The 14204-nt window shown below is 32.8% G+C and overlaps 1 protein-coding gene across 1 annotated transcript; it reads left to right on the plus strand.

The window, feature by feature from the left end:
• The first annotated feature begins 6660 nt into the window (after positions 1-6660).
• Positions 6661-9116, plus strand: LOC144560401 (flavonoid 3'-monooxygenase CYP75B137-like). Its single transcript, XM_078309594.1, has 3 exons — positions 6661-7110; positions 7626-8108; positions 8383-9116. The coding sequence occupies exons 1-3, from the start codon at positions 6706-6708 to the stop codon at positions 9007-9009; spliced, it is 1515 nt and encodes a 504-aa protein (XP_078165720.1). The 5' UTR covers positions 6661-6705; the 3' UTR covers positions 9010-9116.
• The last annotated feature ends 5088 nt before the right edge of the window (positions 9117-14204 follow it).

A 14204-nucleotide genomic window follows, 5' to 3' on the forward strand; every position in this document is an offset into this window, starting at 1 on the left:
TAAGGTGATACGACAATTTTAAAATTTAAGGATATGATATATTTATTATATATATTATTTTTTATGTATTTTTTTTTTTTGAAAAATAGTGGTATAACCACTGATTTCATAGAAATCAAGCATACTTGATTTGGTATCCAAAATAGGTACCAATATCAAATATAAAAAGTCATACAGCAAGTCAACATCCACAGACATACAAGTATACGAGTAGCAATAGTATCACATCAAAAGCTAATTTGCAAACAAAATGAAATACTAAGCAAATGAAAATCTCAGAAATCAATCACATTCTAGGAGACTTGTATTATATTATGTATTAATTATATTATTAATTTAATACCTGTATTATATAAATAAAATATAATAAAATTTAGGATAATCTAAGTATGCGTTAAGTATATTAGCTACTACCATCTAGCGACAAAAACAATGTGGTCTAGTGGTAAAGGGAGATGTGGCTGTTGTCTTAAGTCCCAGGTTCGATTCCCCTTTAGCGCTAGGAAATTGCCTTTTGGCATGCATGGTCCGCGACTTTATAATCAGTGCGTTCCATTTCAATATTCGTGTTGTGCACCTTGTAGTATGGACTGATGGTTTTTTGTTCGGGACATATGCTTATAAAAGATGTAGAAATAAAAAAATGAAAAGGAAATTGTTCCATATGCACCTAAAAAAAAGTCAGTTGATAAGTTTACTCAAGTATTTTTTATTTTCCCTGTTTTTAGAAGGTCTTCATCGTCAAATTTGTCACTCAATTAAGCATAGTTTATATGCTCCTTTCAGTGGTACGAAACGAAACCAGACTGTACTAGGTACCAGGGCTTGACCCATATTTTTTTTCTCAAAAAAATAATTCTCAATGGCTGTGCTGATTTCGTATTTTTTAGGTAACATGATCTTCGAGATAGGTTTTGTTTAGTTAAAATTCTATTATGTAAAAGAAGCCAAAAAAATATTCTAATTTTTGGAGGTATAGGAAGTTAGCAAAGTGATTGGCATTTATACCCCTAAAATTTAATATCTTATAAATTGAACTAACAGTAACAAAACCTGAAGGGTCCCATCTCCATGCAATTCTATATGTATTATGTGTCAAACTAGAGGAACTAATTAGTTGTAAAATCTAATTCCATTCCGAAAGGAGAATTCCAGAAAGGGATCTTCTAAAATGCACTACTGATCCTTGTGAGTGAATGACTTCAGAAATTGAAACATTTTTAGTTGAACAAATATGGTACAATTAGGGGTACTGAGTTGCAAGGTTACAATTATCAGACCAGGATTTTTTTTTTTAAATAGAATTGGTTATAAAGTTTTCAATAGAACCAGCCTTGCATGTGTAAGAATTCGAAATATAGTCTCCACTGATCCTTAGATTCGGTGGAGCAAAAAATCGGTACTCTACACCGATCCTAGGGATCAGTGGAAACATTTTTTATCCATTTTCCCACCCCTACCGCGAATTGCCACAGAAAATCAGCAGAATTTCCTCTACACCGATCCCTAGGATCGGTGGAGGCTTGTTTTAAAAAATATTGGATAAAGATGAATTAATTGATCTAAACATTATGTACCAAAATTTTTATAAATACCCAAAATAATTAACAAATTACGGAATCTATCCCCTTGTTGGTGAAAATTCGAAAACTAGCCAATCCGGTTAACCAATAACCGGATTGGGCCCTTCTTTCCGGTGGCCCAATTCCCGGAATAGTGAAAATGGGTCCGGTTATTGGTTAACCGAAAATGTGGGAATATGCATTTTTTTGAAATGGAACAAAACCGGTTAGTGGTGCACCGGTTTTGGCCTTTCTTTTTTTTTTCTTTTTTTTTTGAAAACAGAATTTTTTATTTTTTATTTATTTTTTGTATTAAAATATTAGAAATGTTGAATATATTTCTTTGAAAATAGATGGAATACAATATAATTTGATTTAGTAGAAAGACTGCAACAAATAACTCGGATCAATATTTTTCAGGCCGGATTTTTCGCGGCTGTAAGAAAAATTAATATATTTCTTTATGTGTTATTGGAAAAAAATATAAATGCTTAGATTATGAGTTATTGATCCCGGTTCAAAAGTCACTTCTAGGTAATCCAGAAAATATTGTGATATTTCTAGTACATTTAATTTATTAAATGTTGTATCTATTTTTGAAAAAAAACAAAAACTTTAATTTATTTCATAGTTGTTATTCAAAAAGAATTCTCAAAATAGATACAACTTTTAATAAATTAAATGTACTAGAAAGATCACAATATTTTCTGGATTACCTAGAGATGACTTTTGAACCGGGATCAATAACTCAGAATCTAAGCATCTTTATTTTTTTCTAATAACACATAAAGAAATATATTAATTTTTCTTACAGCCGCGAAATATCCGGCCTGAAAAATATTGATCCGAGTTATTTGTTGCAGTCTTTCTAATAAATCAAATTATATTGTATTCCATCTATTTTCAAAGAAATATATTCAACATTTCTAATATTTTAATACAAAAATAAATAAAAAATTCTATTTTCAAAAAAAAAGAAAAAAGAAAATAAAGGCCAAAACCGGTGCACCACTAACCGGTTTTGTTCCATTTCAAAAAAATGCATATTTCCACATTTCCGGTTAACCAATAACCGGACTCATTTTCTCTATTCCGGGAATTGGGCCACCGGAAAGAAGGGCCCAATCCGGTTATTGGTTAACCGGATTGGCTAGTTTTCGAATTTTCACTAAAAATGTGATAGATTCCGTAATTTGTTAATTATTTAGGGTATTTATAAAAATTTCGGCATTATGTATGTATGTATGATTAAACAATAACATAATAATATTTCTTAAATTAAAATTTTGTATAAAAAACTAACTGATTTTTCAAAATGCATTAAATATTTCAAATTTAGACTTATTTTTTAATTATAAATTATTATTTCTTAAATTAAAATTTTGCAAAAAAAGAATAACTATTTTTATAAAATGCATTAAATAAGTCCTTGCATATAGACTTATTTTTAGTCATATATGTATTTCAAATCTTATATTAATAATTTTTAAACTATTAGCTTAATTACAACATGACAAATGATAAAATATATATTTTAGTTTTTTATGTACCACGGACAAGTTAAGAAAACATTAAAATTTTTTAATTAGTAGCTAAATCTAATTTGATATTAATAATTATGATAAAGTAGTATAATTATGCTAAGAAACAACAAAACTTGATTGTAATTTAGTTTAGTTTGTAATACTAATATTTTCTTCAACACAATGTTGATTTAACACAACCAGCCATGCAATATTAAATATTAATTTTAATATTGCATGGCTGGTTATTATTTTCTTCAACACATCCAGATAGTATTCTTCAAAAGGGAGGGAGGGTTAATCAAAATGGCTGGTTGTGTTAATATGTATTATTTAGCCAACACAAACTATTCTTGTTTAGTATATTTAGAGGGGAGGGTTAATCAAAATGGATAGGTTAATTGTAATTTAGTTTAGTTTGTAAAAAGTATCCAGATTTTGAAGTTGAGGGTTAATCAAAATATTTAGAAGGGAGGGCTAATCAAAATGGATAGGTTAATTGTAATTTAGTATTCTTCAACACATCCATTTTTTAATAAATAGTTTGTATTGGCTTAATATTTCATGGCTGTTAATTTTTGAAGAAAATAACAATCCAGTTTCCGATCTAAATATTTTCTTCAACACAACCGGCCATGCAATAATAAATATTAATTTAACAATAAATATGCTAAACAAACTAATATACTAGCCGAGTTTAACAATAACTATTTTCTTCGGTACACACCAAACTTTTGACTGGCACACATCTACACCGATCCACAGGATCCATGTAGGGGTCTGTTTTGGGGCTACACCGATCCACAGGATCGGTGTAGATAATTATGTGGCCTTTCGTGTGTCTTCGTGTGGTAGGTGGGAAAAATAGCTCCACCAATCCCTAGGATCGGTGTAGAATACCATTTTTTTGCTCCACCGATTCTAGGGATCGGTGGAGGCTATTTTTCGACAAATTGCCTATGCAAGGCTGGTTCTATTGAAACTTTTATAACTAATTCTATTTTTAAAAAAAAATCCCAGACCAGATAGTACTCCAAAAATCAAGAGCAGAAGTGACACTTAATTGACCAAGGCATCTAATTTCCTAATGGTTGACCAAAAAGAAGATAGTGGCAGTGGAGTAGAAGAATAATAATTATATTGTATTATAGTGATCCACAAGGTATACTGTAGAAAATATAGATGAAATAGTTATTTCTGAAAAAATAGATACTATTTGGACAAACAAAAATGTTGATGCAAAGATATTATAAAATAATTGTAGGTAATATCAGGTATACAAGTAGTGGAAAGATAGGTATGATGACAGGAGGTTAAAGATGAATTTTGATTTGATTTTTCCTCCTATATAGTCTCCTTCGGTAAAAAGGAAAACTGCCCGTGAGTTATTTCCCAACTATTTGAGTAAATAAAGCATAAATAAAAATTAAGAAAATTGAGAAAAAAATAAACATTGGATTGACTCTCAAGAAGCACTTGTTTATGGTCATTAGCCCGACATTTTTTTTTTTTTCATTGAGACTATGGATGATTGACAAATAAGGCCGGCTTATCGATAAAATTCCTGAGCTAATGAGAAATGAAGTCCAACAAGTAGTAAGATATGAGGAAAATATCCAACCAAGGTATAGCAATTTTCATGATGTTAACTACGCTGTTATTGGATTATTACGTATATTGATAACTACATATATTGAGAAGTTAGAACCTTTTATTATGATATTTTTTCTAGTAAAGTTGGAGGTCAATCCATTCAACTATTTAATACCCTTGTCATTACAACAAAGGATTTCCCGCATTTGGATTTCAAACTTATAATATCTCATATAGATAACATGTGCCTTTGCCACTAGCTAGACCAAAGGCTAATTCTTTTTTTATTATGAATTTTATCATTAATTTTATTGAAATTAACAATTTATCATTAATTTTATTGAAATTAACAATTTATCATTAATTTTATTTCAAGACATGGTATAAATGTGTCTCAATAATTTAAGAGTTAATTACCTTTACATGCCTAAACATCATAGTTATTATAGAAACTATATTTTTACGTCTTCCTGGGACATTTTCGTAAGGTTTTACTAGTTCTGTCTTGTAACTTAGCTACTAGTATTTTACATGCTCTTAAAAGGCATTTTATGTGTGGCACACTTGAACCAAAATTATTAGTTATATCTCCAAATATGGTATGATTTACCACATTTGAACAAAAATTATTGCCTCGTAATAATACACCCAAGGCGCCTTGTATATACCAAATAACGGGTAAGTTTGGATTAAGTAAAATGATCGATCTACTAGGGTATATACTTCTGGCATTTAATTTCAGCACAATCCTGCCTTGCATGTATTCCTCTTGGAAAACATGATTTTCCCGGAAGTATCTTCACAAAAGAGTTTTGAAATAGTATAGATTTTCTTATTTGTTATTTTGAATGGAAAAATTATTATTTTCGTCACGTTTTTATTATTAATGCCATATTTACGTGGGAAAAATGAAGATCAATGTTTTTTTTTTCTTTTCTGAAGAAAAGTAAGGGTCAAATTAATTAAGCCCCTATTTTGTTTTATAGAAAGAAAAGTCTTGGTTACAATATTCAAAATACATGTCACAATTTCTTTTTACTTGGAAGTACTCACTATTGTCTTTTCTGGTTTTTTCTTTCTTGAGTGTAACAGTTAAGCTTCGAATAAACGTCTGTATCAAACATCAGAATATTCGATTATTTGACCAGCTTGCTTTGTAATATTCAACTAGTATTGTGCCCGTGCGATGCAACGGGGACATATTATTAAGGAGCATTTTTGTAATGTTTTTTTCATTTTCAAGGGACACCCTTACCGATAAACAATTTTTATCAAGTGCATGAAGATGTTTTTGATTGAAATTAGAATTTTAATATGCATAACTCAAACAACTTTCAGAAACTACAAAAGATTATATACATATTGATCACAAGAGGTCTTCAGTATCAAATTTCTTTATAAATCTATTGAAAAGATTATTTTTCCATAGGTAACAGTTCAGACTAATAAAAAATCTTATGTTTTCTCAAGTGCAAGAAGATAAACGCTTCCATTTATATTCTGCAACAAATAACAGAAAAAATGCAATTGAGCCCTTATAACTACTCATTTTGCATATCAAAGTATCTTGTGTAAGAATGATATTTATGAAATTATGACATTGTTTTGATATCTAGAAGGTTTATCAAGTATTGGTCAAATAAAGGAAAGAGAAAGGACTGAAATCAAACAACAATATACATTAGCAGCCTTGCCCACATACGATCTGTTATGACTATACCTTCTTTTCTTCTCAGTGATTCTCTGAAAAAAAAAAAAAAAAACATAATAAAAGTATAGCAATGTTTAAATGTGTTGGGAACAATTTTATCAAAATCTCCTCTGCTTGGATCTCTACTAAAAATGATGGAACCTCTAATAAAAATTACAGGTAAAAATCACCACTAAATGACGTGTAGCAGAAAATAACTCAATGCAGTACCGTAACAAAAGAGCAATTAATCACCACCACATGAAACCGTTATAAAAGAAGCATTCCTGGCAGCAGATCATATCTCATCTCCTACAGATTTTACCTCCCTCTTCCAATGACGGAACCCACTACTTTCCTCTACACATTCTTCCTTGCAGCTTTCTTTCTGTACGCAACCCTTTTCCTACTTCGCAGAAAAAGATCACCTCCACTGCCACCAGGCCCCACAGGGCTCCCTCTAATTGGAAGTCTTCCATTTCTCGATCCGTCACTTCACAAGTACTTTGCCGATCTGTCCAAAAAGTATGGCCCGATATTCTCCCTACGACTCGGCTCTAGGCTAACGGTTGTTATTTCTTCCCCATCCCTGTCTCGAGCCATCCTGCGGGAACATGATGAGACATTCGCAAATCCTGACGTCACTGCAGCCGCCTACATTTTTAGTTATGGTGGCAATGATATAGCCTTTTCTCCTAATGGGCCTACCTGGCGCATGCTCCGTCATGTCGGTGTGCACGAGGTATCATTAGAATTAAAAGTTAGCCAACAAATGGATAAAAAACTAAAGAAAAAATATATAAAAAATAAAGTCAAGAAACCTCAGGAGTCGTTCAGTATTGGCCTGCATGATTCTCAATCCATCCTTACCATTTCGTGTACCATTTTCTTGGCCAATAATACTTAACTTTGGATTGACTTGTCAAAAAGAAACAGGACCCCAACATATGGAATTTGACACTGCAGCACCTTGTGTTGTGCAGTTCAAGAGCATATAGATATAGGTTCACCATGCTTAGTTGGCTTAGATGTAATGAGCATTTGAATCATTTCAAGGAGAACTACATGTTGCAGGCTCACTTAATGTTTCAATTCATCCATTTACCGTAAATAAACCTAAAACAATACTAAGTTAGATACAATCTGATTGGTATGATAGGGTTAGTTAAACCAAATGTGCCTATCCTTAGCTAATGGACAAACATACACCATCCATCCACTTGGCATAGACTAACAACGAGCATAATGGCATGACAGGTGTTATCTTCCTCCAGTCTTGACAGAGTCTCAGACCTCCGACAGCAAGAGATTTTGTCTACCATACGCCGCATCCATGAAAGATGCGGCACCCCGATCGATATCGGTGCAGAAATGTTTCTAACAACAATGAATATAGTAACAAGCACGATATGGGGACGCACACTTCAAGTAGAGAAGGAGAGAGAATTGGTTGGCAAGGATTTCAAAAAGGTTATAGCTGACATAGTTCCCTTGTTTACCCAGCACAATGTGTCGGACTTGTTCCCAGCCTTGGCTCAATTTGATTTGCAAGGGATTCGGAGAAAGATGGAAGTGTTAAGGGCGAGATTTGACATCATTTTTGAGAGAATGATAGAGAAGAAATGTAGCGGGGAAGAGGAAAGAGTCGATGACCTCCTAGGGGTCATGCTAAAGAAGGAGAGAGAAAGCAGAAATAGCAAAACCCCCTTCACTATGACTCATGTTAAGGCTTTGCTCATGGTATGCATTGTCACTAATCTTATACAACATTTTTCATTCCTTCTTGAAGGTCGAAAATGGAATTAGCAAGGTTGCTCCACTAGTACTTCGATTTTCATGGTTAGAAGTGTTTGCAGAATTAATCAATTTAGAATAATACTATAAATTAGTACAACACTAGTAATATAAGACAGTTAGTATGGAATTCTAAATACATTTAAAGTCCTAAAACACTTTATTAATTATTTAAATAAATTCTAGGAAGATTCTCAGAATTAACAACCTTGTGTAACAGGACATGGTTACGGCAGGAACAGATACCACATCATCCACTGTTGAGTATGCAATGGCTGAGATTATAAAAAAGCCTAACATATTCCAAAAACTACAAGAAGAACTTATCCAAGTCGTGGGGAAAGACAAATTGGTGCATGAATCCCACTTACCACAACTCTCATTCCTCTCTTGTGTCATTAAAGAAACTCTTCGCATCCACCCTATACTTCCACTCCTCATTCCACGCTGTCCCAGCTCCTCTTGCACAATTGATGGCTACCTCATACCAGAAGGTACCAGAGTTTTTGTGAATGTATGGGCAATTCAAAGGGATCCAACGCAATGGACAGATCCATTGGAGTTCAAACCAGAGAGATTTTTACAAGAGAAATTCAAGAGGGATTTTAAAGGGAAAGAATTTGACTACATGCCATTTGGATCTGGACGAAGAATATGTGCAGGTGTTGTTATGGCTGAGCGAATGGCATGTCATTTGCTAGCCACAATGGTGCATTCATTTGATTGGAAGCTTCCAGAAGGGAAGGAGGTCGATTTGTCAGAGAAATTTGGGATTGTGATAAAGCTGGCTGTCCCTTTGGTTGCTATACCCACACCCAGGCTATCAAATGACAAGTTGTATTACTAATTATTAATCTCTAGGGGATGCGGTATTCCATAATATGCTTATACTACAAATAAATGATTTTGTGCAACTATAACAGTCTATTTGAGAAACTCTAAAATTTTATCTTATTTCTGACCTTATGCAATAATCTGTGTACACACTTCGTACCACCAAATCTCAAGTCTCCACATGAGACCATAGCCCAAGACGAAGCATTCTCTCCGGAACCCTAGCTGCATCAACCACATTGGTGGCCTCACGAAATCCTTTAACCACACCATAAAAGATTGAAAAATGCAGCACTGTTCTATACGAGACATCATCAAGCACCTTGCATCAATGAAGCAGTTGTCACTCCTACCAAAATCCAACAATTAACTTGTTACGACTCACTGCACTTCAGGGATTAGTCAGGGGATTCAGTCATGGGGAACAGAATAATTTCTCAAATATGTTCACTGAATTTCTCAAAAATATAATGGTGGGGACTAGCACGAAATATAATTTGTTCGTGCTATAGAACGATAAATTAATATGTTATGGGCCTCAGTGGGCTTAGTTTGTCAACACAAGGTCTTGTAATCGCGTTTCTCCATTGGATTTCGAATCATTGCTTATCGCTCCAATAGAAAATGTACACCCATATGCTATCGGCTAAAACCGATAGTGTTCAGCTCCAACACCATCGGTTGAAATTTTAGGAACTGATAGATCAAAATAGTACTACTAACTTTTAGTATATAAAAATATGAGGGATCCAATTACACTATTTTATGGTGACACATCTTGACATCATATTTTTATAAGTAATTTTTATTATTTTAAAATTCAAATAGTTGATTTGAACCATTCAATGTAATGTCCATATTAAAATGTGTCAATGAGTCAAATGTTGTAATTTGACTGTTTGAAACTAGAAGCCCCAAGTAGGAGTGTCAATGGTTCGACAAAATGACCCCACCGGAAGTTGCGCATGTGGAAAATAAAGGTTTACGGATAGCGACATGTATTTTGTCACACTGACTGGGAAAATTGACACATAGATAGTAACATGCTGTGTCACACTGACTAGGAAAATTAAAACAAATAGTAGCATGGTTGGTTCCAATTGACTGTGAAGTTAGACTTTGACTTGGGTTTGGATTTCGGAAAACGACACCTGAGGTTTAAGTGAATTTGATTAGTATATGGTTGTGCTAGCCAGAATTATTGGAATATTTGATTAAATGCAGTTTACAAAAACAGCCAGTTGTTTGAAAAATATACAACATGCGCTCCAATTCTTATTTTTAATATTTTGAAAATGAAACGAAAAGGCATCAAAATAGTGTGCTAAGGAGCTGTGGTCTGTTTGGATATTGTTGACTTCTGAATTAGTCACCGAAAATCCTATATATATAGTTAGTTCTTCCCTTTAAATTACTTGTTTTATGATTTTTTAGAAATTAATTGTATGATTATAAGTTGTACCTTTTAAATGAACAAGCAAGAAAAAAAAACGAAAAAGAAATAAATAAATGTAGAAAAGAAAAAAAAAATGAAATAAAGAAATGGAGAAGAAGGAACAAGAAAAGACGGACATCTCAGAACTTCATCACGTAACTTTGTCACGTTAACGTGAACTTGAGCTTCAAATTAAAGGCCCACCATCTATAGAAACTATATCAGACGTACAAATCCTCATGAGGTACAAAAAACCCCTTCACTGACTATTAAAATACCCCTACACCGACTGTTATAGCGGCGTCAGTAAAACCAGCGCCAGTAAAGATTACCTTTTACTGACTCTCTCAAAACAGTTGCGATTCCTGTGTCAGGCTAGAAATTTTCTGACATTGTACAGTCAGAGTTTGTTGATATAAGAACATGTCCTGATGAAAATACCATTAGTCTCCACTCCTAGGTGCACAATGAATCAGTGCCCTATAGTGGGAAGTAGGAAGGGGGTGCATCCGACTAACATAGAACCAAAATCATTCTGATGTTTCCTCAGATCTACCTGATTTGCTTCATAATTCATGCACGATTGATCCACACAAATATTGAATCAGGCCACACGAGTATTGAAGCAGAACGCACTGATCATAAAACCAATCAGATAGTTCTGAACATGAATCAAAATGATTTGAAACTGATTTTAATATGATGCCGATCAGACAATGAGCAATGTTGTCAGGAAGTCCACAGAGATAGATATTTCCGTGGATATAGTTATTATGTACCAACGGGATTATTACCGTGACTACCGCACCGATGGTAATAATCCATTATATTCATGCTATTCTACAATTTTCATATAGTGAAAAACTGGAAATATGATCTGTACTCCAATTTTTTATTTTTTTAATTAATTGGTGTCCTCTTTCCAACTTTTCTGAACCAATACTTGAATATGAAAAGTAAAAGTCCATGCAAGAGTTTTTGATTTTGAGGTTTTTGGATGTGCATCACTTACTTGGATACGAATTATAAAAGTAATGATGGGGATTACTATTCAAATATTTTAGTCTTTGATCTTAACACCACAGGAATATCTCTATCTTGTCATAATCAAGAGAAATTTTAAAACAATAAGTTGGTAGGGATTAATATTCAAATATTTTAGTCTTTGATCTTGACACAACACGAATATGACTACCTTGTCATAATTCGGAGAAATTTGAAATTAACAAGTTGTTGGGGATGAATATTCAAATATCTTAGTCTTTGGTCTTGACACTACACTAATATTACTATCTTGTCATAATTCAGATGAAATAAAGAGAGATAAGTAGGCCGGTCTATTTTTTAAAACAGAGCTCTCCAACGGATTCCCAATTAACCCTTAGAGACTAACATGATATAGACGAAAAAACATTTTGCTAGCCGTTCATGACTTCAGTAGATTAACCATCTTCTATCGGTACTGTTGGCATCTTTTTATGTAGGGCCGGAGGAGGCGGACATGTTGGGTTATAGCTACCAGTAGAAAGAACCCTTCACACTTACCATAATTTCTTGATTTAGATATTTTTCCATCTAAATTAATAAAATTATTATTTATCATCTAAACTCGCTTATTTTATTAATATCCTCATTTGAACTTAACAAAATTATAAAAAAAAAATTATCTGAATTTATGAAATATTGCCCAACAATCCAGAGAGGTTTTTTGTACTATTCTTACTAGTCGAGTACTCAATTGTAATAAAATAATAATATAAACTTTGATAATTTGAGGTCAGGACAAAACATTCCTTTTGATAGAAAAATATGAATTTTCAAATTAATAAAATAAGTGACTTTTAATAGAAAAATAAGTGACTTTTAATCCAGAGAGGTTTATTTTTTAGTAATATTAATTTTTATTTTCAATTAATAAAATAAGTGACTTTTAATAGAAAAATATTTCATTTCAAATTTGTTGAAAAAAATAATTAAATCGGGAAGTTATGATAAATATATATATAAATTTCTGTTTTTTTTCTTTTATTTGTACGTTAGCTCGGCTGTATAAAGTCTCAATCAAAAAATAAATCATATAGTTGAAAAATATAAAAATAAAAATCAGAACGTTGAAAATTAAAATAAGAAAATTCGTAAAGTTGAAAAATAAAAAAAATAAAAATCCTAAAGTTGAAAAATAAAAAAACAAATGTCGTCCAGTTGAAAAGACATAATTGTACATATTGTTTAATAGCTTGTACATGATAATTATTGCTTGCACTTTATTCAAAATAAAATTGCCTAATAGTTTGTACATGATAATTATTTTTTTATGCTTGCACTTTATTCAACATAAAATTCAAAATTGGATTACAGTCTCATTCGAAAGAAATGAGACTGTAAAATAAAGATAAAAGGCATCAAAGATCGGGACACTGGCTGGTTCAGGTATGTGTTGCACACTCAGTGTGTGCATTAGAAAAATATTGTGCCAGGTTTGCATCTCAAAAATTGTATTAATTGATACTGCAACACTAATAAATAATAATCAGTACTGTCGGGTTCATGTCGTTGCTTTGGTTAATTAACAGTGATTCATATGTCAAGAACAAGGCAATGCAAGTAACAATTTCTTTCAACCATTTTGGAGAAGGGTTTATTCAGGGAATGCCAAGTTAATTATGAAGGTTCTTAAGAAGTAAGAGATGTCATAACTCATAACAATATAGTTGAAATAGATTAATAAATATTTACTTATTAATCCCAAGCAGGGGCATGCACAACTACTTTCACGTGTTAAGTAATGACTATACACACTGAGAGATGTATGCAATTGGTGGCCGTGCAGATCCAACCATCAAAAGAAAAGGAAAACAACTTAGCTGCATGTGAACAGCTATTCTGAAATTATCATCCGTACTATAACCAGACAAAAATCCCCAGCGTCCGGATTGGATAGACCTCAATCCATCACATAGCAAAAAAAAAAAAAAAAGGGAAATCCAAGCATATATATATTGTTTTTGAGTAAAGGTTGGAGGTCAAGCCACCAAACTATTTAATACTCATGTGATACAACAAAAAATTTCTCACATCTGGGTTTCGTACCCATGACCTCTCACATAGAAACCATGTGCCTTTGCTGCTAGATCAAAGACTAATTCTTAAATCCAAGCATATTTTTGAAGTTGACGAGCACAAACAAACATATATTATCACATCCCAAACTGGGAATTCCGATTAAACGTGAATAATCCCTGCCTCGTGTCAGTTAATTATTTAAAACATCCATTGACGCACATCAACACATTTTATCCCATGTTAAATTGTGGCAGGCATGAAAATGCTAAATAGCCATATCTAGTATCGGACGGTATTAAAAACATCCATTGACGCACGTCAATGTATTTTACCAAAACCGAAATCATTTGTATCTTACATCTAAAATGATCCTCACACCAAACATATACAATAGGAGAAAACTACCCATATGACGTAAGAATTAGTTAAACCTTTTCCTCATGAACAAATAAAGCACTCCACGGCCTGGCCGGCACTCGGGGGAAAGGAATATAACAACAAAACATGTCCCACATCATCTACGATGGTACTTGTGCGCATAAGTATCTATATTTGCATGCGTCAGTTGTGAAATCTTTTAAATATTAGATAGTCCTCAGTTAGTTATTGGTCCCCAAAGTAGTTAATGGTCCCTCAAATAGTTAATGCATGGGGATCAAAAAAATGGTACTTGTTACAGGAGAACGGCTAGGCACTTCCTAAAATTGAAA

This window comes from Carex rostrata, chromosome 10 (assembly GCF_964058835.1).
Source record: "Carex rostrata chromosome 10, lpCarRost1.2, whole genome shotgun sequence".
In the NCBI taxonomy this organism is placed as follows: Eukaryota; Viridiplantae; Streptophyta; class Magnoliopsida; order Poales; family Cyperaceae; genus Carex; species Carex rostrata.

Excerpts from the sequence above, each read along its gene's own strand:
- LOC144560401 (XM_078309594.1), top strand. The coding sequence starts at position 6,706 with ATGACGGAACCCACTACTTTCCTCTACACATTCTTCCTTGCAGCTTTC. Across the intron at positions 7,111-7,625 it reads GTCATGTCGGTGTGCACGAG|GTGTTATCTTCCTCCAGTCT; the intron begins GTATCATTAGAA and ends ATGGCATGACAG. Across the intron at positions 8,109-8,382 it reads ATGTTAAGGCTTTGCTCATG|GACATGGTTACGGCAGGAAC; the intron begins GTATGCATTGTC and ends CTTGTGTAACAG.